The 24,582-nt window shown below is 56.5% G+C and overlaps 1 protein-coding gene across 4 annotated transcripts in view; it reads right to left on the bottom strand.

Annotated features, from left to right (window-relative positions):
- The window catches only part of TRAPPC9 (trafficking protein particle complex subunit 9), a 564,887-nt gene that overhangs the window by 133,688 nt on the left and 406,617 nt on the right, over positions 1-24,582 (bottom strand). Inside the window, exon 21 of one of the 4 annotated variants that reach the window (XM_089335767.1) lies at positions 17,392-17,539. The exons of the other annotated variants lie outside the window; for them this stretch is intronic. Within the exon in view, the coding sequence (XP_089191893.1) occupies positions 17,431-17,539 (109 nt within the window). The 3' untranslated portion in view covers positions 17,392-17,430. Of the gene's footprint in view, positions 1-17,391; positions 17,540-24,582 lie in introns of those variants that run through there. 4 annotated transcript variants of the gene reach the window in all.

The raw sequence follows: 24,582 nt of genomic DNA on the forward strand, positions 1-24,582 counted from the left end.
TCATTGCTCCACAGCGGCTGACAACGGCCTGTCAGAGAGACCCTGTCGCAAACGAAGAATGAAAATCACCCCGAGCTGTTCGCCACACATCCGAATCAGGGAATGCTACTCGGCGCATGATTTATGCTTCAATTTTTCTCCCCTTATTCACAGGGAAGTTGTCAAGCACTGCAGGAGCTCTGACAAGCAACAAGACAATTCAGAGAGAGAAAAGCCCCGAAAAGCCCAGAGCCACGGCTCGAAAGCACTGGACGCCCGGGGGCAGCGGGGAGACCGAGGCAGCCCCCAGGGCCCCTGCAACTCTCACACCACCAGGCGTGCCCTGCATGGCCACCGCAAGAGGACGTCACAGAGGGTCAGGCCTGCCCACGAGGCTGCAGCCACCAGACCTGGGTACAGGCACGCATGCCACATCAGGTCTGGGGTCTGAGGCTGGACGTGACATGAACATTTGTCTCTCCCTGCCCCCGGTGCAAGCCAGGGGCACTGGCCAGACTCCTGGGATGGAAATGGCACGTGGGGCCCCAGCTCAGCGGTGGGAAGATGGCGGCGACTCTGCTGTGACACACTGACACTCGGGGTGGTAGCCAGCAGGGCTCTCCCTGGGTGACCCCCGGGCATCCTCCAGGCCTGGTGCAACAGGCACTGCTCCGGAAGGGCCTCTCAGCCCCCAGCCCCGAGCCTAGGTCTGTCGTGCAGACCCTAAGCCCAGGATCCGTGTGCCCAGGGAAGAGCGCTCTGCCTTGCTGGGACCCTGTCCCTATCGGAGACAAGATGCTCTGTAACCAGCCCAATCGGCACACGAGTATGCTATGAGTTATGAAGGAATCAGGACACTGGGAACCAAACGCAACCCACCTGCAGGCTGAGGCATCGTGTCTCCTGCACAACCCGACTCCCAGCTCTCGTGAATCCATTCAGCACAGCAGCTACAAACCTCAGCTGTGAGCTCACCACCAGAGGCCCTGGCACAACAGGGCTGCAGGTGGAGCCCTCGGCAGGACGCCTCTCCAGGCTGCTACCCAGTCCTCACCTCCCTGAGCACCAGCTGAGTGCCCCTCAGACCCGGGCCCCTCTGCAAGGCCTGCACACCACTCTTCCTCCCTCCCAGCTGCTCCCGGGGTGGTGTCCGTCTGGCCACACTAGGTGTTCCAGCTCAATTCACAGGCAGTCGGAAGATCACTGAAATGAGTGCCGGGTGTTGGACTGACAGAAATCCCAGAGCCACCGCCCATAGCTCTGTGAGCTCAGACAAGCTGCAGTCCCTCCCTGATTGGTGACTCCTCCTCTCCAGAAGAGCAAGGCCAGGTAAAGACTAGACGACACCCAGCTGTCGATGGTGCCACGCCACTGTGGGTGCGGCACCGGAATTATCTTCTGTGTTGGCCTGGCTGCGCCAGCGTCTGTCCGGAGTTCCCACCTCTGCCAGACAATGAGCTACAGAAATCTGGGTGAGAAGTTGGATTTCACAGGCTTCATTTTTGAAAACAAATTTAAAGGAAAACAGACTGAGTTGTGCCAGTGCTTTCATTCCTTCAACAAAATGCTTGTGTGCAGACGCAGTCAGTCAGAGCCCCAGGAAGAGGCGGCTCAGTCCCTGGCTTCCAGTTCAGAGACAGACGGGCGGACAGAGGCAAGTGACCGTGGGCGCTGCATGAGCAAAGCGGGCTGTCCTGGAAGGCGGACTCCGTCAGTGTGGTTTCTGACGGCAGCAATGAGGACCACGCATGACGATTTGCACACACGGAACAGCTGGGGCCTTCAGGGTTCAGCAGGTGCACTGCTGACTGGCTTTCCGGGTGCTACCTGGTGGCACTCACAGCGCAGAGAACATCTTTTCTCAATAATCAGCCCTTGTCTGAGCCATCACTTCTAAAACACTAAGCGGCTCTCCTTCATCCTACCTGCAGGGAACGGCCTCCTGCCCGGCAGAGCAACCTCCACGGCCCCACTGCAGACCAGAGGCTGTTCTCAGACACACAGCGCCCACTCCGGAGGTTCCAGTTACAGGCACACAGAGACCCTGGCCTGGACAGGACAGCATGCTGACCCAAAGACCAGCACAGCCTAGCCTGGAGCTTCCCACAGTTGGGTCTGCAGCTCCGGAGCTGCCCAGTCCTGTCTGTGGCCTGGGTAGAGCCAGGTAACCATCCAGACGTCTCACCTTGTTCACTAGGGTAGCGGGGAGAGTGCCAGCTTTTGGCTGGTGGTGAGAAGGAAGTGAGACGAGGGGCACAGGTCTCTGGTAAGACACAGTAGGAAAGACACACAGCTGAAGGTATTCCTTGGAGCACCTGTCGCCTCAGCACTCAGGGTGGACATCTGTTCACCCGGAAATGGTCCCACACAGCTGTGCAGAGGCCGACAGACGCAGGCATGTGTGAGAACCCTTAGAAAAAGACAGAGTGGGCTTGGTAATCCTGGACACGTCCGTCAGGGAAAGTGAAGGGAGGACAGAACTGCCGCTTCTATGTTCACATCCACCATGGGAGGCCCTACTTGCCCTGATGCTTCCCAGGGACACGGGGCCCAACCAGCTCTGAAACCTCCTACTCTTCTAAAAAATTATTTTTTTAAATTTTTAAAGATTTATTTATTTTATTTAAAAGGCAGAGTTACAAAGAGGCAGGTGGGGGGGTCTTCCATCTGCTGGTTCCCTCCCCAAAGGATCCCAATGGCCAGAGTTTTGCCAATCCGAAGCCAGGAGCCAGGAGCTTCTCCCAGGTCTCCTACGTGGGTGCAGGGGCCCAAGCTCTTGGGCCGTCCTCTACTGCCTTCCTAGGCCATAGGAGAGAGCTGGATTGGAAGTGGAGCAGCCAGGACTTGAACCAGCGCCCATATGGGATGCCAGCACTGCGGGCGGCAGCTTTACCAGCTACACCACAGCACAGGCCCCTCTTTTTTATTTTTAAAGATGTGTGTTTTTGAAGGGGAGAGCAGGAAGGAGGGAGGGAGGAAAGGAAGGCAGGGGGGAGAGAGAGAAAGATCTTCCATCCGCTAGTTCACTTCCCAAATGGCTCCAGTGGCCTGGAGTGGGCCACGCTCTGCAGCTTTCCCAGGCCCATTAGCAGGGAGCCGGATTGGAACTGGAGCAGCTGAGACTTGAACCAGTGCTCTGACGTGGGCAGGCAGCAGCTTCGCTCCCTGTGCCGTGACACCAGCCTCCAAAACCTCTCCGTCTTGTCTCACTTCTCTGGGCTGCAAGGGCCTCACTTTCTACTGAGGAAAACAACCTGCGCTGCTGCGTTCTTACAAGGATTAAATGACAGAGAACGGACCAGGTGCACAGTGAGGTGGGGTCCTCGACAGGTCTGTGTAACCCCTTCCGTCCCTCCTGCCGAGTCCTGCACAACGGGCGGCGGGGACCCCACTGCAGAGCTCACGGAGGAGTGGCGCACGTGGCACACGCAGCGTGGCATTCCTGCGCAAAGCCCGAGAGCTGAACCCCACGCTGGAACACGCTGCTCCGGATGCTGCATTCTGACCCATTGTGCTGGCCTCAGGCCCGGGGGACTTGCTGTGGAACCAACCACGTGCTGAGGGTGCTGTTTCGGATTCCGTGCTGTGTGATGCAGCACCTCCAGCTCAGCCTCCATGCTCCCCAGCACAGATGGGGAAATCAAGGCACACAGCAGGCTCCACAGTCACCCCAACGCCTGAGCTGGAAGCAGTGCCAAGACGTGCACACAGGACCCCTCCCCTGCTTCTAGGCCAGACAGGGGCGGTGTGGCACTGAGGGGGTGCTGCTCAGAGCCACCGCAACCCCCCATGGCTGCTAAGACTCACCCTCGTCCAGGCCAATGCATCAGTCTTACTAAGGGGGACTGGGAGACAGAGAACCAAGCTCATTCCAGGGACCTTTGAGTGTGGCAATACATTCACTCAATCATAAAACGTGACCTAAGCAGCAGCCTGTATACACCAGAGACACAGACGCAGGCCCTGCGGTCAGGAGTGAGGTCAAAGGCACCAGACGCACACCCACGGGGCCCTGCAGGTGCCCCAGCAGGGCTGGGCACAGGGCCCATGGGGACTGGGCAACCTGCAAAGGGGGCCGAGAGCTAAGTGTGCACCGAACCGCACTGCCCCCGGGGGAAGGGCCCCACCCCCAGGAAGAGTCTGCTCATGTCAACTGTTCACTGAATGTTGGGAAGCCATGAAGAATTCTGTTCCTGAAGAATGACAATGAAAACTTTGACAAGAGGGAAAAGGCAAGCTCCAAGAGTGGGCACAAAAGGACCCCTGCTTTGCATAAAAGCCTTAACCGAGGCACAGATGCCAGCAGAGTTGTGGGTGTGCACAGTGAAGGCGGCGGTTCTGGGTGGGGGGTCTGGCATCATTTATGTTATTCTCTTCACCCTTTTCCTTGTTTCCTAAAGAGGATGTACGAGGGAACCCTCACGGGCTGACCAGTTCCATCTCCAAGGAGAAAAGACTCCCCACTCCTGGGGCTCAGCTGGAAGCAGCCAGGACCGGGAGGTGGCAGCCGGGGGACGAAGAGGCAGGTGCGGTGCGAGCAAGAGACAGGGACGAGCCGGGTCCAGAGGCGACACGGCCGGGAGCGGGCGGTGGGAGGATTGCCGTGAGGTGGTTCCAGAACGGCTCCTGGCAGAGGGCAGAGCTGTGAGAACCCTGGGAAGGCAGGCACAGCGTGAAGTGCAAATGCTAACATAAATGTCACCGCGGCTTCGGATCACATTAAGCACGGGTGATGGAGCTTTCTCGGCGCTGCTGCCCAGCCTCACCCCGGCTCCGGGGCCCGGTGAGGCCGAGGAACACAGACACGGCGAGGTGATGCCACCTGAGCCGTCTGGCAGGTGTAGGGCTGCATGTCACACAAGTCAGCCTCGAGGGAGCGGATTCCAGGAGCCTGGCTCGGCGCGGAACACGCCCCAACACGGAGACGCTGACAGGAGCAAGCCCTCTGGAGTGTGCAGCTGACAACTGGGGACAGAAACGAACTCCTGAACTGGAACAATAAAGCGTGGCCTCCTGCCCCACACACAGCATGGCCAGCCTTTGGCGAGCGGAGCAAAGTCCCGGCAACACCCTCGGGGTGTGAAGACAGCTGAGAAGCAGGCTGCGAGCTGGTCACCTGTTTGCCTGCGAGAGCTCGGAAGCAGCTGGTCCTTCCAGTCACGTCGGTCACTTCTCCAAGGCCAAAGGAGAAATAAGGCAGGACTGAACACAGCTCCGCGCTTCCTCCCTTCCTCTCAGCAAACAGCTCAGGAGAGCCAAGGTGTCTGCTTCCTCTGCCAGCTACTGAGGCCCAGGGCAAATCCAGCAGAAGCGGCTATGTGTCCTGGGGAGACATAGATACTGGGGGACACACCATAGGAGCCAGAGAAGGAGCAAAAGCCCAGAAAGAGACCATGGAAGTCCCCAGAAGATGTGACACCTTGGCTGGGTCCCCGAACCCACAGAGCCAAGAGCGAGCCTGCAAGCCAGGAAGGAGAGTGGAGGGCAGGTGGCAGAACCTGCCACAGAGGCTAGTAGGGGGCAGAGCCGGGGACAAGCCAGGTGAGGGCTCATGAGACCCCTGGGAAGGCAGGAAGTCACCCTGAGAAGACCGAGTCTGTGAGCCAAGACCCCTCCCCAGCCCCCAGCTCCCATGTGCTGGGTGGGCTCTGCCCGGCACCGTGCAGGCTGTTCGTCAAGATCCAGGCCTGCAGGTAGAAGGAAGGCGTCAGTACCTGTCTCAAGGCTGCGGTGGGCTCTTGCGGCCCCCCGTGCCCGGTCTGGACAGGCCAGAGCTCACACGCTGAGGCTGGCTGGAGGGACACCCTGGTCTTACATAACGGCAGCTTATTCACGGTTGCCCCATCTCGCCATCCTAAATTCGTGAACGAGGAAGACTCCTCCGGGTTGGAAGTGACAGCAAGGGTGCATCTGGGGCCCAGGAAGAGAGGGGGTGCGGAGTCCTGGCCCCAGTCCCTGTGCGGTGGTGACCAGGAATGAATGACACAGCCAGGCAGATCTTCGGGTGCTGCCTCTTCTGCCTCCTCGAGGTACCAAAGATGGAATCCAAAATGTCAGAATTTTATAAGCGACAGCCCAGTTTGGTCTTTTTTGGGGGAGGCCACACATCTGTGAGCTGGACTGGGCGACAGCCACGCATCTGGGGTGCACTGACGGGTCATGTGATTGGCACACACCCTCCTCAGCTACCCCCATCCCCACTCCCACCCCAAACACTCCACAGCCCCCGCCCCAGGCACAAGGAGCACAGGCTGCAACCACAGGCCCCTCCCCAAGCAGCTCAGGCTGGACGTCTCCCCTTCCTCATTGCCCGACAACCTGACACAAATTGCTGGACAGAGAAATGGAGAAGGAAACCAAACACAACACGGACGTTTATTCTAATTGCAGATTCTTCGCTGTGTTCAATCCCAACCAGTATTATCATCTTCGTTATCTTAATTTTAAATTTCATACTGTGAAAAACCTCACAGAGCCAGATGGAAGGAAATGAAACATCAGAATGAAATGGGGAAAAAACATTAAAAAGTGAATGAGTCAGACGCACAGCCGAGCACACCTGCCCCCTGCAGAGCCGGAGCAGGAATCTCAGGCCACACTCCCCAGTCCAGCTGCACGGGCCGAGCCCCCGGCCCCACCAGCCAGGGGGAGGGGCAGCACTGTGGCCAAGGCCCGTCCCCTCCTCCCAAATGTCAGGGCTGATGGGGCTTTGGGGGTGGGAGCCAGCCATTGGCAAGGTCACCCACGGCTCTCAAGGCACAGAGCTGCTACCCCGAGAAGCCCTGGGCCCGCGTGAGGGGCAGTCAGGGAGGGGCCCAGGCAAAGTGTGCTGGCCAGAAAGCCACAGCACCAGGGACCCCTGAGAGGTGACGGAGGTGGGACCTGCATGACTGGTTTCCTGGTGGGCCCAGACACGTTGGCGCAGGTGAGGGAAAGCCTCAGCCACGGGCGGTGCGGCAGGACTGGGGGCCGGGCAGAGCCCCCGGAGGCCCTGCGGCCCTTCCTCGGAGATGTCAGCGCTCGCCCTGTGCCCCAGCGCTCAGCAGGGGACTGCAGTCCACACCCACCGTGAGCAGGATGAAGACAGACGTTGAGGAAGCATGCGTGGAGGCCCCGGAGGGCCAGCGCACCTCAGGCCAGAGGCAGGTGCTGCCCCAGCACCCAGAAATAGAGAATGAGGTGTGGCTTCACTCAAAAGTAGCCAGGTTTGTGGCTGCAAGACCTCAAGAAGAGGCGTGAAAACAGTGCAGAGTGGCTGGTGGGAGAGCAGGCCAGGCCCTGGCAGGAGGGCAGTCCACGCCCTCAGCCCAGCCTCTCCCTCCCACCGCAGGCAGGGAGAAGCCAGGCTCGGCGGCACCCACACAGCACAGCGAAGGTGATGTCCCAAGGCTAACACGGCGGTGACCGCCTTGTCCCCCCCACAGAGTGCGTGAGGAACTGCAGCCAACTGCTGGCCCAAAGTGTGAGCAGATGCGGCCACGTGGACGTGCAAAAGGCAGACCGGGCAGAGGAGGTACACAGGCCTGCGGCACGGGCTCCGTCTCCTGCCCGCGGGAGCTCGGGGCGAGCTTTGCTGTGCGGCTGTGCAGGCATCTTCTCTAGGCCTGAGGGAGGAAATGCGAGTGCAGAGCCGCAGGAAGGCCAAGTGCCCGGGCGGCACAGACACTCGCGAGCAGATCCCGAGCGTGCGGGCTCCGGAGAGAGGCGGAGCTGGGCCTGAACCCGCCCAACTCCTCCTTCAAGTCCCTCAGCCTCTGAAGCCCCAGTTCCTCCTCTCCGTCAGAGGAGCTGGCCCCCTGATCAGCACCCACCAGGGAGTGCAGGCTGTGACCTCAGAGGGCAGTGGACAACACGCGGCCCTCGTCCAGCTCTTGGCAAAGGAGATGGGGCCCTGGCAGGCCCTGCCCTCTCGGTTTCCCTGGTCAGGTCACGAGGACCTTCCTGGTGTCAGTTAAGGAGTGGACAAGGCCGGCGCCACGGCTCACTAGGCTAATCCTCGGCCTAGCGGCACCGGCACACCGGGTTCTAGTCCCGGTCGGGGCGCCGGATTCTGTCCCGGTTGCCCCTCTTCCAGGCCAGCCCTCTGCTGTGGCCAGGGAGTGCAGTGGAGGATGGCCCAGGTGCTTGGGCCCTGCACCCCATGGGAGACCAGGAAAAGCACCTGGCTCCTGGCTCCTGCCATCGGATCAGCGCGGTGCACCGGCCGCAGCGTACCGGCCGCGGCGGCCATTGGAGGGTGAACCAACGGCAAAGGAAGACCTTTCTCTCTCTGTCTCTCTCTCTCACTGTCCACTCTGCCTGTCAAAAATAAAAAAATAAAATAAAATAAAATAAAAAAAGGAGTGGACAAACGACAGCTATGGATTTGGGGATCTCTGGACATTGACCTAAAGGATTCCCGTTTGGATCAGGAATTTGGTCACTTTCTCTCAGAAAGCAAGGAGAGTCCCCTCGAGCTTTACCCGCCCGGAGCAGCAGCTCCCAGCGGCCAGAACAGAGGGGCAGAGCAGCCCTTGGTGGCAAGGGGGCTGGCAGTCACGCCATCCCAGGGCCACACGAGGCACGAGGCAAAACGTAAATAAAGAAAGAAGTAAAATAAAATAAAATAAAAAAAGAAAGCACGGAGCACCTCGACAGTGTGCCCTCCCTGGAGACAGAACTTCAGCAGACAGGTTCCCAGAGGCCTCAGCGCTGCCTCGCAGGCAGGGAGAGGGCTGGGTCAGTAAACACGGGCCACGCGAGGGCTTCGGGCCAAGAGGGCCGCGCGCGTCTGACTATGCTCCAGCCGCCCGGCACAGCGCGACGGTGCATTCCAGGCAAAAGCTTTTCAAACAAGCAGCAATCTGAAGGCATCGGAGGGCGCGGCGAAACAGGCACGTGCGTGAGGAAAGCTGGCATGGTGGGGAGACACGTGGGGGTGTTTCCCTTTCTTCACGATCTTTGGCCTGAGAACAGACCAAGCAGACCACACGGCAGGGAATCCAAGCAGAGGAGCCGCCTCTTCTCTTGGCCAGAGGAACCGGCAGACGGATCCGGGCACGCACACAAGGCGAGATCAGGGGAGAGAAGTCCGCAGAGCAGAGCCCAGAACGCGCATGGACCCTGCCCGCATCGGGGGGCCGTTCCTGAACGCCGTGTGCAGCCAGCAGAGCCAGTGAACTTCAGCTAAGTGTAAACAAGACGGTAGTTGAGATACTCAAGAGAGAGAATTTTCAATTAGAGTCCAACAAAGATAAGTACCTGCTGGATTTGTTTTTAAATCAATTCCCTTGAAAATATAACAGAATCCAGAGACTCCACAACACAGCCCTGTGATGTCCAGGATAGAAGCAAAACTTAACTGGCCTTGCAGAACCAAGAAATTTACGATCCAATCTTATCAGCAAACTGGTATCAACCTGCGATGAGCTGGGTGCTGAGATCACCAGACACAGGTCGTGAGGTCGTGAACACAGCACTCAAGGACATTAAGGAAACAGTCTGACAAGAAGTGAGCAGAAACACTACTCAGCAAAGAGACAAGGTTACAAAAAAAGTATAAAACTAAAACCAAGAAATAAAAGATGTAAAGAGGATAAAGAGCTGACGGGGTTATGAACGAATATGATTCATCTGTAAATGCATGCACACAATCATAACATATCGCATTATTAGAAAGATGGTTCAAAAGAAAGCAGAGGGGACATATAAGAAACCAGGAATAAAATGGTAGACTTAAGTCAAGTACCAATAAATATTAATGAACATAAGATCCCAATAAAAAGCAGAGATTATCTCACTAGATAAAAAGCAAGATTCATCACCTATCCACAAGAGGGGCTATTTAAATATAAAAACGTAAACAGGTTTAAGGTGAGCAGGAAGAAACAGGTGTCCCTTTTGAAGAGCATGGCATCTGACCACCGTCCTGGAGAGGGTACACGCACACCACCCACAGCAGGCAGCAAGAAGAGAGTATTCCCAAAGACAAAACGTCTGTGTGGAAAAAGGAATCCACCAACGGGGCTCAACAGTCATACAAATTGGGGGATGTAATAAAAGACAATGAAATTAGAGAGCAAAAAATGGCTACAATGACATGGAGGCACACACAGCTCCATGCCATGTTTGGACAGCTGCAGATCCCGCTCTGAGCAACTGGGAGAAGACTTACACGGTCAGAACACCAGGACAGACGTGGATGGACCAGCACGCTACCTACTGCGGATGTAGTGCGTGGAGAACACTGCAGCAAACAACTTCAGAGTCGCATTCTCAAGCGCCAGGGCCAAGTGCATGCTGGGCCACAAACAGCTCCCCATATATTGAAAACAAGTGGAACCTACTGAGGACGCATGAACTCGGGTCACTGACACACACATACCGAGCTTTTTAGGTGGAAATACGGTGACATTTGCAACTCACTTCAAAAGCATGAACAGGGGCTGCTATTGTCGCTTAGCAGGTGAAACCACCACGTGCAATGCCCCCAGCATCCCATATGAGCTCCGGTTTGAGTCCCAGCTGCTCCACCTCCCATCCAGGCTCTGCTAATGGCCTGGGAAAAGCAGCAGAAGATGGTCCAAATGTTTGGATTCCTGCACCCACGTGGGAGATCTAGATGAAGTTCCTGGCTTCAGCCTGGCCCAGCCCTGACTGCTACAGCCATCTGGGAGTGAAGCAGCAGATGGAAGATCTCTTGTTGTGTTTCTTCCTATCTCTCTATAATTCTGACTTTCAAATAAATAAATAAACCTATTTAAAAATGCATGTACTGTGTATGATGGATGAGTGGATGAATAAAAGGATGGATACACAGGTATGTGACAAAGGAATCATAGCAAACTATTAATGGTAGAACTGAACTGTGATGTCTACATTTTTCATAATAAAAATCAGAAAAACAAAATCACATTCTTTAATTTCAAAGACTTCTCAGAAACCTCAAGTTACAACTGTGCAGTGACGTCTCCAAGAGGTGTCGGGGCTCTGCAGCTGATGGTTGGTTATGGCAATGACTGTGCAACTCTGAATATATTAAATACATTAAAAACCACTGACCTGGGGCCGACATTGTGGCACAGCAGGTAAAACTGCGACGCTGCTTTCCTATAGGGACAGCAGCTTTTATCCCAGCTGCTCCTCTTCCAATCCAGCCCCTGCTAATGGCCAGGGAAACGCAGCAGATGATGGCCCAAGTGTGGGCCCATGTGTGGGCCCCTGTCACCTATCTGGGAGACTGGATGAAGCTCCTGACTCTGTAAGCCCTGGCTGTTGTGGTCGACTGGGAAGTGAACAGCAGATGGACAATTCTCTCTCTCTCTCTGTAACTCTTTCAAATAAATAAATAAATCTTTAAAAAAAAAAAAACAAGCCATTGACTATACCATGTAAAGGGGTGTGCCACACGGTATGTGAGTTACCTCTCGACAGAGCCATTATTTGAAGATACTTGCTATCGATCACCTCCATCTGCCGTCACTCACACTCAGCACCCTGGGAGCAGGTGTCTACAGAGGCTCACAGGCCACAGAAGCCGCCCCCAAGATGGCAGCACGAGTGACACGCCCAGCTCAGGGCGGCTGTGGGGCGGCAGGAGGATGCAGGACGGCACTTCAAACGCGTCACAGAAAAATGGGATAAAAGAGAAACTTAATTTTTTGGTTTTTTTTTTTTTTACAGATAGAAGTTGAAATCCCTGCATAGTCTTTTCACCATGCACAGTTCCCACAGAGTTTGCCGGGCACCCTCACATGGCCAAAGGAGCACCAGACAGAATCAGCATTTTTGTCTCAAGTCCAGGTTTGCTTGATTCTCTTCCACATAATGAAGAGGACTTTTATCCTCAAATAGTACGGTGAGGATTAAAAACACGACGTAAACACGCGTGGCATACTCTGTGAACCACTAGGCTCAGGCTCTCACGGCCGGCACACCAAGTGGAATCTGCGTCTGATCCCTGGTCAACTGGTCATTCCTCTCCCCAAATCAAGGACGAGGTCACTCATGTCCAGAGTGCTGAAGGAACGCATCCCACCACCTCCAACATTGCACAACGAGGAACCCAGGACTCAGACAGACGCGCTGCCCACTGAGCAGCATATCCCACCAACAGGCAGGAGCTGACTCCCCTGCTGGGGGGCATGGCAGGCGTGGGATCAAACAGGTTGCACCAGCGATTGGTGTTCCAAATATGGAGAATGAAAATGACACAACAGAAACCCAAAAACCCTACAGGTGTGAACCAAGTGGTTCCCAAACACCATCATTTCTTGATGGTCACAGCAATCAACAACTCTGGATCGCTGAGTAAATATGGCAACTGGCCACTCAGCGAGGCTACCAGGACAGGGACAGCTACCAGTGCACCGGGCGCACACCACACCCTAAACTAACACAGGCCCTGGCAACTTTTGTGGGGTGCACCAGAACGTATTGGCACGTGGCCACAGACTGCAACGGGGAGGGAGTGGCAGTGTTCCCATCCCGTCATGGAAACAGACAAACTCTAAAGAGGTTAAACAAGTCAACCTGGTGGTCACACTCTGGAGTCGGCTGCCACCTCCTCCCCGTGACCCAGGCCAGGTCCGTCACCTCTCCAAGGCCGACTTCTTCAGCTGCAGAATTAGGGGGCTTGGCCGGAAAGGAAGTGAGAGAGCAGCTGTCAAGGCCCCCTGACACAGAGCCTGGGCGTGCAGGGGCACCACACCTGCAGGGCCCTGCCTTTGTCCCTCAGAAGTGGCCCACAAACTCGTGTCCCAGTGACCGGAACACAAGGCAGGTGAGCGGAAGCAAACCGAGGCTTCTGTCATCTTAGTAATCAATACAATGAACAGAACCGTGCCAAGAGGGCCAGGGAGGATGAGGACAGACAGGGCAGCTGTTACCACACCACTGTGATGGACTGGGCACCGGCGCGAGCTGGCTGGACCTCCTGTCTGCTGCCAGTTCTGCAGGGCAGGAGGCGCAGAGCCCACGGTGCTCGCTGGAGAACAAAGTTGGCATTTTACATGGGCACCGGGGCCACCAGAGACGACTTCTCCCAGGCTCATAATTGACAGCTGGGATGCAAACGCAGGCCATGGCTCTTTTCACTGCATGGCTGCCAGCTCCAGGTTCATCCTGAGTTTGCACCAAAGGGCTTGACAGGACGGAAGGGGGGCTGGCCACGAGCAGGTGGAGCCCGGAGCACGACTGCTGATCCATCAGTCTCTTCAGCTGTATGCAGTGGAGGAGCAACGTCTCCTCCACACCCGTCAGGCGAGTGCAGGAACAGGCACTGCTCACCAAGCTCACCAGGAAATGCATTTAACTGAAGGACAAACTCCCTCTTCTGCTTCCCCTTTCCAAGGGGCAAGAAGGAAACAAACCCTCTCACCAAGCTTAAGATCTGAGCTGAACTTTTTGCTCTCCCTCCTCCCTATGAGGTAAGCTGTCAAGCTCACTCTCCACACAGCTAGACCTGAGGCAGCACTGCAACCCACAGTGTGCGCCCACGCCCGCGGTCACTGCAAGGGCCGTGCAGCCAGTGCCCTGCCTCACCCCACAACAATCCCGGGAGAACGTCCTTTTCCTTATCAGAGTTCAAGTGCCTCGCCCAAATCAAACAGCCGACTAAGTGACCCCACCACGGTACAACCCTGGGTCTGTCAGCTGTAGGTCCAGGACTTCCTATTTCACAGGACTTTCAGGGGAGAACAGAGTGGAGCAAACCAAGCAGGACCTGAAATTAGGAGACCTGACAGGAGTCCAGCAGCTTAGATTAGCAGAGTGGACAAAGGCCTGGAGACACCGCATCCCCGTGGATGGCACAAGAAACAACGGTGGCCCAGAAGACGGAAGCAGAGGACACAGGGAGCACGCAGATGTGCAGAGTGAGAAACCACAGGACAGGGCCGGACCTCCGAGGGCTGGGGCTGGCAGTAAGTGCTGATTGCTGCAAGGAGGCCAAGGGGCAGCACTGAAGCCAGAAGGTGACCCTGACCGTGACCATGACCGAGGGCTCCCGTGCACCGGACGCTGCACTGTGCGCATCAGATTCATTCTCTAATCGGATTTCACAACAACTCTGGCAAGTGTGTTCTATTATTAACTTCGCTTTGCAGATGACGAACTTTCCAAGGTCCCACAGCTCACAAGGGGCAGAGCTGGACTTGAATCCAAGTCTGAGATGGCAAAGGCAGTGCCCTGGGCTGGGTACGTGCTGGGATGGCCATTCCGAGCAAGGAGAGTGACCCCTGGGCCACACTGTGCGCCATCCACAACAGTTAACCCAAAGTGGATGACTGATGGAAAGGTCAGACCTCAAACCACAAAACTTGCAGAAGTCAACCAGTCCTTGGGTTGGCAAAGGTTTCGCAGCAACAACCCCAGAGGCGTGAATCATGAAACTCATCGATGACTTCACCAAAGCTAAAACCCGTCACCCTGACGCTTGAAAAGATAAACCCGATTGGAATCAAACACTTGCAAGGCACACATCTGATTAACGACTTCTATCAAAAGTATACAGAGATCTCAAAACTCACGCACTTCACTGAGGAAAGCTTACAGATGGCCAGTAAGGACATGAAAAGATGTTCGTGAATCATTAGGGAAATTCAAATCAAAGCCATAACAACCTGCCACTACACACCTGTTAGAACAGCTACAGTGAAAGAAACAGACGGCCGAGTGTTGGGGAAGACAGCGTAATTTCTGATGTCTCAACAGCACCGCTCCATCTCAAAACAAACAACTGTGCTGACTGACAGAAGCCAGGCCAAAACGAGCATGCAATGCACTATACACCCGCCCATAGAAAACTCTAGAAGGGGCCTAATGGGTTACGCTACAACCTGTGACACCAACATCCCATACGGGCAGGGGTTCAAGTCCTGGCTGCTCCACTTCCCATCCAGCTCGCTGCTAATGCGCCTGGGAAAGCAGTGGAAGATGGCCCAAGTACTGGCTACTGGCTTCTGACTGGCATAGCCCTGTTGCTACAGTCACCTGGGGAGTGAACCAGCAGATAGAATCAATCAATATCTCCTCCACCGCCCCCCCTCCGCCAATAACTCTTTCAAATAAATAAATGAGTCTTAAAAAAACTCCAGAAAATATGCACAAGTCTAAGTGACAGAGAGCAGACTGGTGCCCTGGGGACTGGGCCGGGGCAGGGAGGAAGGACAGGTGGTGATGGGTATGTTCACTGTCATGACTGCGCACACATGCACCCAAACTCAGCAGATTATACACTTAATACCTATAGTCTACTGGATGTCAGTCACTTCTCCAGAAAGCTGTCAGTACTACTGTAGACCTGCATTCCCCTAAGACACATAGGCCAAAGCCCTTGCCCCAGGGTGATGGCATCTGGGGAGGGGGCCTCTAGGAGGTCATGAGCACAGGGCCTCCATCACGAGGTAAGCGTCCTGACCAGCAGATTCGCTGGAGAGATTCCTTGCCCTCTCCAGGCACACACGCTGAAGTGAGGCCATGTGAGGACACGGGGAGAAGGCACCCGTGTGCAGGCTGGGAAGAGAGCCCTCACCAGAACAAGCCAGCAAACTCTGTGTGGTGTTTCCCTGTGTCCCTGAGCACACTAAGACGGCTGTTCAACACCAGCCCCAGCACGTCCTGGTTCATGTTGATGACCAGCTTGCATGAGAAAGTACCACGAAGCCCCCAGACCCGCACCTGCTCTTGTGCCTCTGCCTGTGCTGATGCAAGTCTCCCTGCTCTCACTGTCACCAGCTAACAGTAAAAGAATGAGGCTGGGCATGCAGACACCACAGGACACACCAGCGACATCACGGCCCTCGTTTAAACCAAGACAAACACGGAGAACCCCATCTGTGCCATTGAACCCAGAAGCCTGGTGAGTCCAAAGGGCCCAGCTCCACACTGGGCAATGTCACGTTCACAATTCTACTGGCAAGTGATTTCCACTGACACATCTTATCCAGCTTCGCTGAGATCTGCATTCAGATTGATCTTAAGATCTGTCACTGGCTTCATAAAAATGAGTGCTGAATGCCTAAGGAGTCCATACTTAATTTTATGTGAATGCATATTTAAATTATTTTATTGCAGCATGAGTTACATTAACAGTAGGGATCTAAAACATGCTTTCTTGTAGAAAGGGTCAGATTTCAAAACCCAGGAGACACGGGCCATCATTGAGCCTGCCTGCCCGCCTCCCAAACCACGTGCCCCATTTCTCACCAATCTCAAAGGAACTGTTGGCACAAGAAGGATCCTGCAACAGACACACACACACGCCTCGTTTGTTGGGTGTCTGAGATCCAAGTCAGGAACTCAAGCATATCCTTGTGGGCTCTCAGCAGGCTGTGGCACACAGGACACACCCCACACCCTGGGGAGCCCTGGGAGGGTTCCAGAGGCTCCTGTGGGACGGATCCAAGGAGGAACTAGTTTCAAGGGCCTGCCCGTGTCCCGCATCAACACATGGAACAGATACCAAGTCAAACAGCCCCGTGTAGCCCGGGGCAAGGCTCCATCTCCACTCTTGAGAAGGCTCCAAGACAGAAGGCAGGCCGGGGCAGCCTCCTGCGGAACCACTCCAGCAAGGCAAGTCCGAGAGGAGGAGAAGCACCTAACTGGGAAGCAACAATGTCCTAAGTTGCCAGGGCTGCTGCAGCCGGAAAGGCTGCTCCCCCGAGCTGCCCGGCTCTGGGGCGCACCTGCGTTCTGACCTTGCAGTTTTTGAGGTCTCTGCTCACGGTCAATGTCCAGTCAAGAATCCCTGCAATGGGCCAAGGTCTTTTTCCGAAGAAACTCAAGACACCTGTTGCACCCACCATGGCTCTTGGCAAACGACTGGCACTCAATCACGAACATGCACGATGACCCAGGTCGCCCACATCCCACAGCCTCCTCCGGGGACCCACCTGGCACCCTGAGCAGGGTCCCAGTCTGGGTCCTCCTGACGTCCCCGCTGCCCCTCCTGCCTCTTGGCTCTAGGGAAGACAGGTGCTGAGTCAGCACAGAGCAGGTGCGAGGACAGGTGAGTCTCGATGCAGACCAAACTCTCCTGGTGGGACACGGACCCACCTCTGGGCACACGGTGCTCTGTTCCTCTCTTGCTAGGTTTTGCCCTACTTGGATCACTGTGCCTAAGGATAAGCCCCATCTGGTTCTACTTTTTTGTTTTGTTTTTAATTTAAGTTTCATATATTTCATATATATGGATTTAGGAACAAGTGGGGCTTCCCCTCCCTCCGGCCCACATTCCAGCCCTCCTCCCACCCCTCGGATTTCCATTCTTAATGTATACGATAATCTATTAGCAGTTTAGTTAGTGATCTTACAGTTACTTTAGTCTAAGTGGAGGAGTTCAGCAAATAGTATGAAGACAGATTGTTCCTCAATGGAAGAGACAAGGGCTATAGACAATCATCCATTCTCCTTCGCAGGGAGGCCTACCTGCTTCTCCTCCCTCCAGCCTGGTTCCTCCCCAGTAGCAATGCTTCATGGGATTGTCTGGGAACAGACTGGGAACAGCCAGCGGGTGCTGGCTGGCAAGCAGCAGAGACCTGCGTGCCCGGGTTGGCTGCGCTCAGCTTGCTGGAACCAGAGACTGAGAAAAGCAAGGGGGGAAGAAGGTCACTTCCTCTGCTGGCAGCCCCAGAAGCTCTGAGGAGGAAGTGGCCGAGCTCGGCTTGGGCACTTGGGGCCTGCAGAAGACAAACAGACCCTGAAACTGAACCTTGAGGGGTGAGGACAACAGGGTCGGGAAGAAGCAGGTCCCGGTAGGTCTTCACAGGTGAGCACTGCAGCAGAGAGCATGCCCACGAGCGCAGGCCACCTGGGGGGGGGGGGGTACAGGCCCAGACAAGGGCAGGTGCAGGGTCTGACGGGGTGGAGGCTGGCTGCTGCATCAGGGAGGAGCTACAGCCGGCCTGGGCTGTGGCACAGGGGACTCCACTCCCTAGGGAGACCCTTCATACCGTGGCCACGGGAGAGGCTCAGATGGGACTTGGAATCACCATGCCTAGAGCAAGGGCTGCATCTTGGAACTCGTTCAAGGCTATCCCTTCTGTGCCCACCCGACCTTGATGAGGAGTCGCAGGGCTGGGACGGTGACTACGACCCTGTCCAGACCCGATCCAGCAGGCTGGTCACTTCCGTAGGCAGCCCTGGATCAGAGGCCTGGCTGTGTGGTGGAGTCAGCATGGGACCTCCCTGCCCACCCACCCTGCAGACCCAGGGAAGGGGACATGAGGCCCCCTTCCCGGGAGGAGGCGCCTTGCTTTCAGGCCAACTGAGTCGATGAAAGAACCATCACCTTTTGTGTTTAACCCAGAATCTCTCTCTGGGGCTCAAGCAGTGAGGCCAGATCACCCTGGGCAAACCCAAGAGGCACTTCTGGGGTATGCCTTGGAGTCTGAGCGGAAATTGCACCAAATGGCCACGTCCCCAGAGACGGCACGTTCACGTTCCACACACATGCACAAACGTATTTTATCCTGGAACATTTTTAAGCAAAAGAGCTTCCTCTCAGGAGCTAAAAATAGCAGACAATTCCAATTAGGCACAACAGCCACAACCACCTCTGTCCATGGATGCACGGGCCAGCCCAGGCCGAGGCAGTTGCCATGGCAACAGCGCGTTGCCAAAGGCTCAGCGAGTCAGAGGACACAGCGCGCGACTCCCCGGAGGCGGCCCAGGACCACACTGGAAGGGGCGCGGGCTGTTGCCAGGAGATGCTCCCCAAACACCTGTCTTAGGGCGACAGCATCAGACCTTCTAAAGCACTGACATGGAATCCAGCCCCTTCTTTCCAAAACAAGTGAAGGGAGATAGGGAGGTGTTCTGGAGACAGGTGCAGTCGATGGGCACTGCCTGCCTGCACTGCAGCAGAGGCCCCAGGGAGTACCAGGGGGACGGCAGTGCCCACCCCCCAGGAGTGTGTGGACCAACGTGAGGGGGCTCTGGGGCCCGACGCACGGGAGCTTGGTAAACAGGACCATGAGAGTGTCTCGGAGAGGTCTGATTCCCAGCACAGCTCAGAGCAGCAGCCCCAGGTCACACTCCACGTGCCCACACCTCCAGGGCAGAGACACAGGGGACTAGGGTCAGCCTGGCAATCTGGGACCTGCCAACAGCCCCCAGCCTCCACTTAGTCCCCTCTGCCCATCTTCTAGCCCCACAAGGAGCAGCCCTGTGACTGAAGGGCCTCCGAGCATCAGAAGGTACCTGTTGGCCTGCACCGGCCGCAGGTACAAGTCAGGTACATGACTGGCTCACCCTAGACTGGGGGACTGGAGCTCCAAGGGCTCAGTGCCTCGTGGCCAAGCCAGCCTGGAAGGGGCCCAGGCCCGCTGCAGGCCATGGCGTGAGAAGAGAGGCTCCCAGCACCTGTGCCACCCACCCTGACCTCACACTCACTCTGCACCACCCGTGTCTTGTTTCCTGCCAACAAACAGCCTTGCGTCTCTAGCTTCCGTGCTCGTCCTCATTCCCCCTTATGGGGTCACAGCTCCACTCCCAAACGCCGCCACAGAACCCACGCCAGGGCTCGCACCCGCAGCCCCTCTCAGGGCATCACAGGCACTGCCGCATCCTCTCGGGACAGTAGCACTGGCAACGGCCCCGCTCTGAGTCATGGGCTACACGCAGGAAGACTGATCTCTAAGCGGCTCGTTTTACCCGCCACGGCGCCTGGCACAGAGCAGCCACTGGGCGAAAGTCACCTGACCCATGACCTCACTACACACCTGCTGAGCACCTACTGTGTGTCGGTTACTCTCTTGGGAGCCACAATGTCCATAAATCCATGGCCTTCAAAGAAAGCTTGTAAAACCAGCTACCACTATCCCCACTTACAACCAATAAAACGGAGGCTCCAAGAGGCATGAGTTGTTTAAAACCCCACAGGTGCTAAGAGGTGAAGCCAGGCTTTGCACTAAAGGCATCTGGTACCAGGCCAGAGGCCCCTTCAGGAAGGCCATGGCCAGTGGCCACTGCTCCACAAGCAGTGCCCTTCACCTGGAGTTGCCTGGGCACTGAGGGAGGGAAACCACCAGAGAACCCCCAATGATGTCGTGGGGCGCCCTCATAGCCACCCTTCCAGCCAAGCTGGCCACACAGCAGAGACACGAGCTGCAGGACATGCAACCCACTGCTGCTCCTTGGTGGTGACCCCACGGGGGCACAGGTCAAAGTCTCCTTGGTGGTGACCTCACAGGGCACAGGTCAAAGACGCTAACTGGAGTCCCCAGTGGAACTCTGCAAGCAGAGAATGTCAGCTCAGGCCACACCTGGGTGTGTCACCACAAAGACAAGAAGAGCAAGGCCCACGGGAAGGAGGGAGGGAGGAGCTGGCAGGAAAGTGAGAGCTCCCGGGGCAGCTCAGGGAACGGCTATGCGTCACTTTCAGATGTGAAAATCATGGCCTGCAGGGCAACGGCAAAGTGATGCCAGGGTTGGCGGCAGACAAAGGCTGCCCGGCCTCCCTGCTGGGATGGGCGCCCTGCAAACCATGCCCTACGCCATGCTGCAAGTGACCAGGGCTGGAATACACACTTCCAAGGAAAATACAGAAATGAGGGGCTAAAAATGTATGCCCACAAGAGAACAAGTGACTCACAATGAGGTCTGGGGTGTCAGGAACCCCAGGGAAAGTCACCCATCACAGGGAGCAAGGGAGAAGAGTGTCCCTGTGAGGGCACAGCACCTGTGGGGAGTGACACACCCGCCTCGGTGGGGCCAGCCCTGGGCTAGGATGTGAAACGCACGAGGCAGCGGCAGTGGACATGAGCAGAAAGAGCAAGCCAGAAGACCACACGGGAGAGGAAGCCAGGGCCTTCCCTGCAGCCTGACGGCTGTGCACCTGCCTCTGCCTCCCCCGACCCTGACAGCAGGTTTCTATAAGCAGAAACTGTGTCTTTTGTCCCCGAGTCTGGAACAGTACCTGCATGACCTCAAGGCACATCTGCAGAACACGTGGGGTGGGGAGGGGACACGGCACTTCTGAGGGAGCTGTGACTGCGTGGGATACCGAGAGGGGTCTCGGGATGACGAGTGGACGCTAAGAGGTGGGCATCTGCACAATGATCTTGACTAGGGATGCGGGTGGACAGCAGGGAGTCCTGTGTGGCTGGTGGACAACAGCAGTGGCCCTGCAGGCTGGGCAGAGTGGACGGCATGGAGTGGGGGGCGCATCTGGTGCAGTCCCCGAGGGAGGCTGCTTCCACATCAGAGGTGCTGCTGAGAGCGCCCCCAGGCGAGGCCCCCTCCCTCTGGGTGCTGTGAATGGGAGCCAGGTGAGGACTCTCCTTCACTTGCTCTGGTCCAGACTGAGCAACCCCAGGGAGAAGAGACCCCATCACATGCACAAGCGAGCAGATGAAAAGACCAGGGGCAGCGGTAAGTGCAACAGTCGGCCACAGGTCCCTCCCAGGGAGCACTGGCCCCAGAGTGCCCCCTCTTCCACACAGGCTGGATTTCCCACGGGCCTAAGAACCCCTCAGCTCCTCCCAGCCCCTGCAGCTGAGCTGCTGCCCCAGCAGAGCAGCCCTGGCCCCACTCCGGAAGCTGCATGGGTGAGCAGTGGGAGCTGAGGTCAGGTACACACGTGTTGAGCTGGAAACTGTGTGGGACACAGTGAGGAAGTCCAAACACACACACAGACAGCAGGAAAGGACAAAGGGCAGGACGACGTTTTGAGAACTGAGAGGCCCTGGGAAGGCTGCTGGTGGAGGATTTATTTGCAGCTTGTGCACGTTCCTGATTGCAACACGACATGCACTTTGTAAAAGCTGGAAAACGCAAGAGGGCAAAGTCGGCAGTGACTCTCCACCACGGACACCCACACACATGCAGTACTTGCGTTTGGTGATTCGCACATTGTGTATCGTACCTAAGTACCATCTGTAGCCTGCCTTTTCCACCTGCCAAGTAGAGGCTGGTGACCCACTCTGCGAGAAAAATGTAGACATGCTCACGGGTAAGCCTGGAGCATCACCCCTACATGGGTGACCCGATTGTCCCTCGAGGGACACTCCTGGGAAGGTGCCTGCCCCGGTGTGGAGCTGGGGAGGGGAGGGAGGGTGCACGGTGCAGAGAAGGCCAGAGGCCTGAGCTCAGCAACCAGCAGCCAAAGGCAAGGGTCCCGGGGGCTTCTGGCAGAAAGCTGCCCGGATGAGGTCAGTGCTGTGGTGTAGCAGGTAAAGCTGCCGCCTACAGTGGCAGCATCTCATGTGGGCGCTGGTTCAAGTCCATACACTTCCAATCCAGCTCTCTGCTATGGCCCAGGGAAGCAGTAGAAGATGGCCCAAGTGCCTGGGCCCCTGCACCCACGTGGGAGACCCAGAAGAAGCTCCTGGCTCCTGGCTTCAGATCAGCACAGCTCCAGCCATTGCGCCCAATTGGGGAGTGAACCAGCAGATGGAAGACCTCCCTTTCTCCCTTTCTTTCTCTCTCTCTCTCTCTCTGCTTCTCCTTCTCTCTGTGTAATTCTGACTCTCAAATAAATAAAATAAATCTTTAAGAAAGAAGGAAAGAAAGAAAGAAGGAAAGCAAGCAAGCGAACAGGCAAGCTGCCCAGAGCCCACCCCCATGGGAGGGGACACAGCAGCTCACAGGGGCCCTGGGCCCTCTGAGGGCTGGGCCGTTGGTCTCCCCCGACCCTGTCCCCGGCCTGGCCGTCTCTGCAAGGACGTTTCCTTCCTGTGCGTATGGGACACTTATCTCTCTCCTTAGTCCGCTGGCATCGCTAGCCTTATTGTGACAGTCGAGCCTGGCATTACAAATTCTATAAAAGCACAATTTCTGTGTACTGCCTAACAGTCAATTATACAAATGTACCATAATTTGCTCATCACGCCCTATTGTTGGACATTTTGGTTTTTTGCATTGTTTCTGTATTGTAAATAACACAGAAAGGAGCATCGTGTGGTAAGACTTGGTCTGTGGTTTGGAGTCCCTTCCCGAGAGCGCTTCCAGGGGGCAGCCACTCCCCGGGCCCTGCTCTCGGCTGTGCAGCCAGACAGGTGCGGCGTGGAGTGTTCCCTTTCATGGAGACCTGACCTCCGGTGAGGCAGCTACGGTGGCAGAGCGCCCACAGTCTGGCGATTGGTTAAGAACAGAGACGGATGCTGCTCGGGGTCTGGAGGCTGGGCGTGCAGGAGCAGGGTGCCTGGTGTGCTCGGCTCCTGGGGGAGACCTGCTGCTGCACGCCCAGCACAGAGGCACCCAGGCAAGGGCCGGGAGAAGAGGGACAACCCTCTGGCGAGAACCAACCCAGTGTGGCAGGAACTACATCCCTCCCTCCCTTCTTAACTACTCAATCCCCCCCCCCCTTTTTTTTTTTTTGACAGGTAGAGTGGATAGTGAGAGAGAGAGAGAGAGAGAGAGAGAGAGAGAGAGAGAGAAAGGTCTTCCTTTACCATTGGTTCACCCCCCAATGGCTGCTGTGGCTGGCGTACCGCATTGATCTGAAGCCAGGAGCCAGGTGCTTCTCCTGGTCTCCCATGTGGGTACAGGGCCCAAGGACTTGGGCCATCCTCCACTGCACTCCCGGGCCACAGCAGAGAGCTGGCCTGGAAGAGGAGCAACCGGGACAGAATCCGGCACCCCAACCGGGACTAGAACCCAGTGTGCCGGCGCCGCAAGGCGGAGGATTAGCCTAGTGAGCTGCGGCGCCGGCCCTCAATCCCCTCTCAATGCCACTGCACTGAGGCCAAAGCACCACATTTGGGGGGGCAGTCACATTCAAAATACAACACTCATCTTCCCTTAAGAGGAGGGGTCCCTCATTCCTCCAAGAGCTCCTCAATACCGGGGGCCACAGGAGCCACGCCTGCCCCGAACAAGGAAGAAACGGATGCTGAGAGGATGCGGACCAACACCTTGACGTAGCACACCCAGCAACGCCAGAACAGAAGGCAGCGCCCGGTGCAAGGGATGAACCTCGGGGCCAGCATCACCCACGATGCAAACGCGCTTCCTGAACCTACCAGCTGGTCCCTTAAGACGTGAGTGGGACGGCGCCCGCCCTCCCTCCTGCTGGAACCCTGCCAGACCAAGTAGGCACTGAAACACTTTGCACCCCGTGAGTGCTTGGCCGCCCTGCATGTGAGCGAGCGGGGACTCGGCTGCTCAGCCTGCATGGTCCCCTCGCTCCCCCACTTTCCTCAGAGCACCTCTGGTCACCCAATAAACCACAAGTGGACCCCCAGCGCCCCCCTCCAGCTCACAGTTAAATCCCTGCAGCTTGTAGGGATGTGGCAGCCCTCAAGGTGTGTTAGCAAAGGGACGAGGGGAGGAATAAAATACAAAAAGTAAAAATGGCCCACTTACTTAACTCCTCCAAACCCTGGCTCTTGCTTGCAAACTCTGGGACTCAATCTTCGACCATGCGGGAAGTGCCAAGTCAGGGTGGGGCACAGGAGTGGGCAGGGCCCACTGTGGCCATCACACCCTGGCTGGTGGCAGAATGTGCTGAGAGCGGGCAACCCACGCACCCCAAATCCACACCTCGGTCCTCCAGAGCTAACTCCTTAACAGAGCTCTCAGAGATGGGGAATGCAGACCACACAGAATCAAGGCCACCAAAGGAAGATGATCCTTAAGGCCTCTGGACACAGGAGAAAGCGGTTGAAGGCCTGAGGCCCCAAA

This window comes from Oryctolagus cuniculus, chromosome 6 (genome assembly GCF_051225735.1).
Source record: "Oryctolagus cuniculus isolate XC-2025 breed Fujian yellow rabbit chromosome 6, ASM5122573v1, whole genome shotgun sequence".
Classification (NCBI taxonomy): domain Eukaryota; kingdom Metazoa; phylum Chordata; class Mammalia; order Lagomorpha; family Leporidae; genus Oryctolagus; species Oryctolagus cuniculus.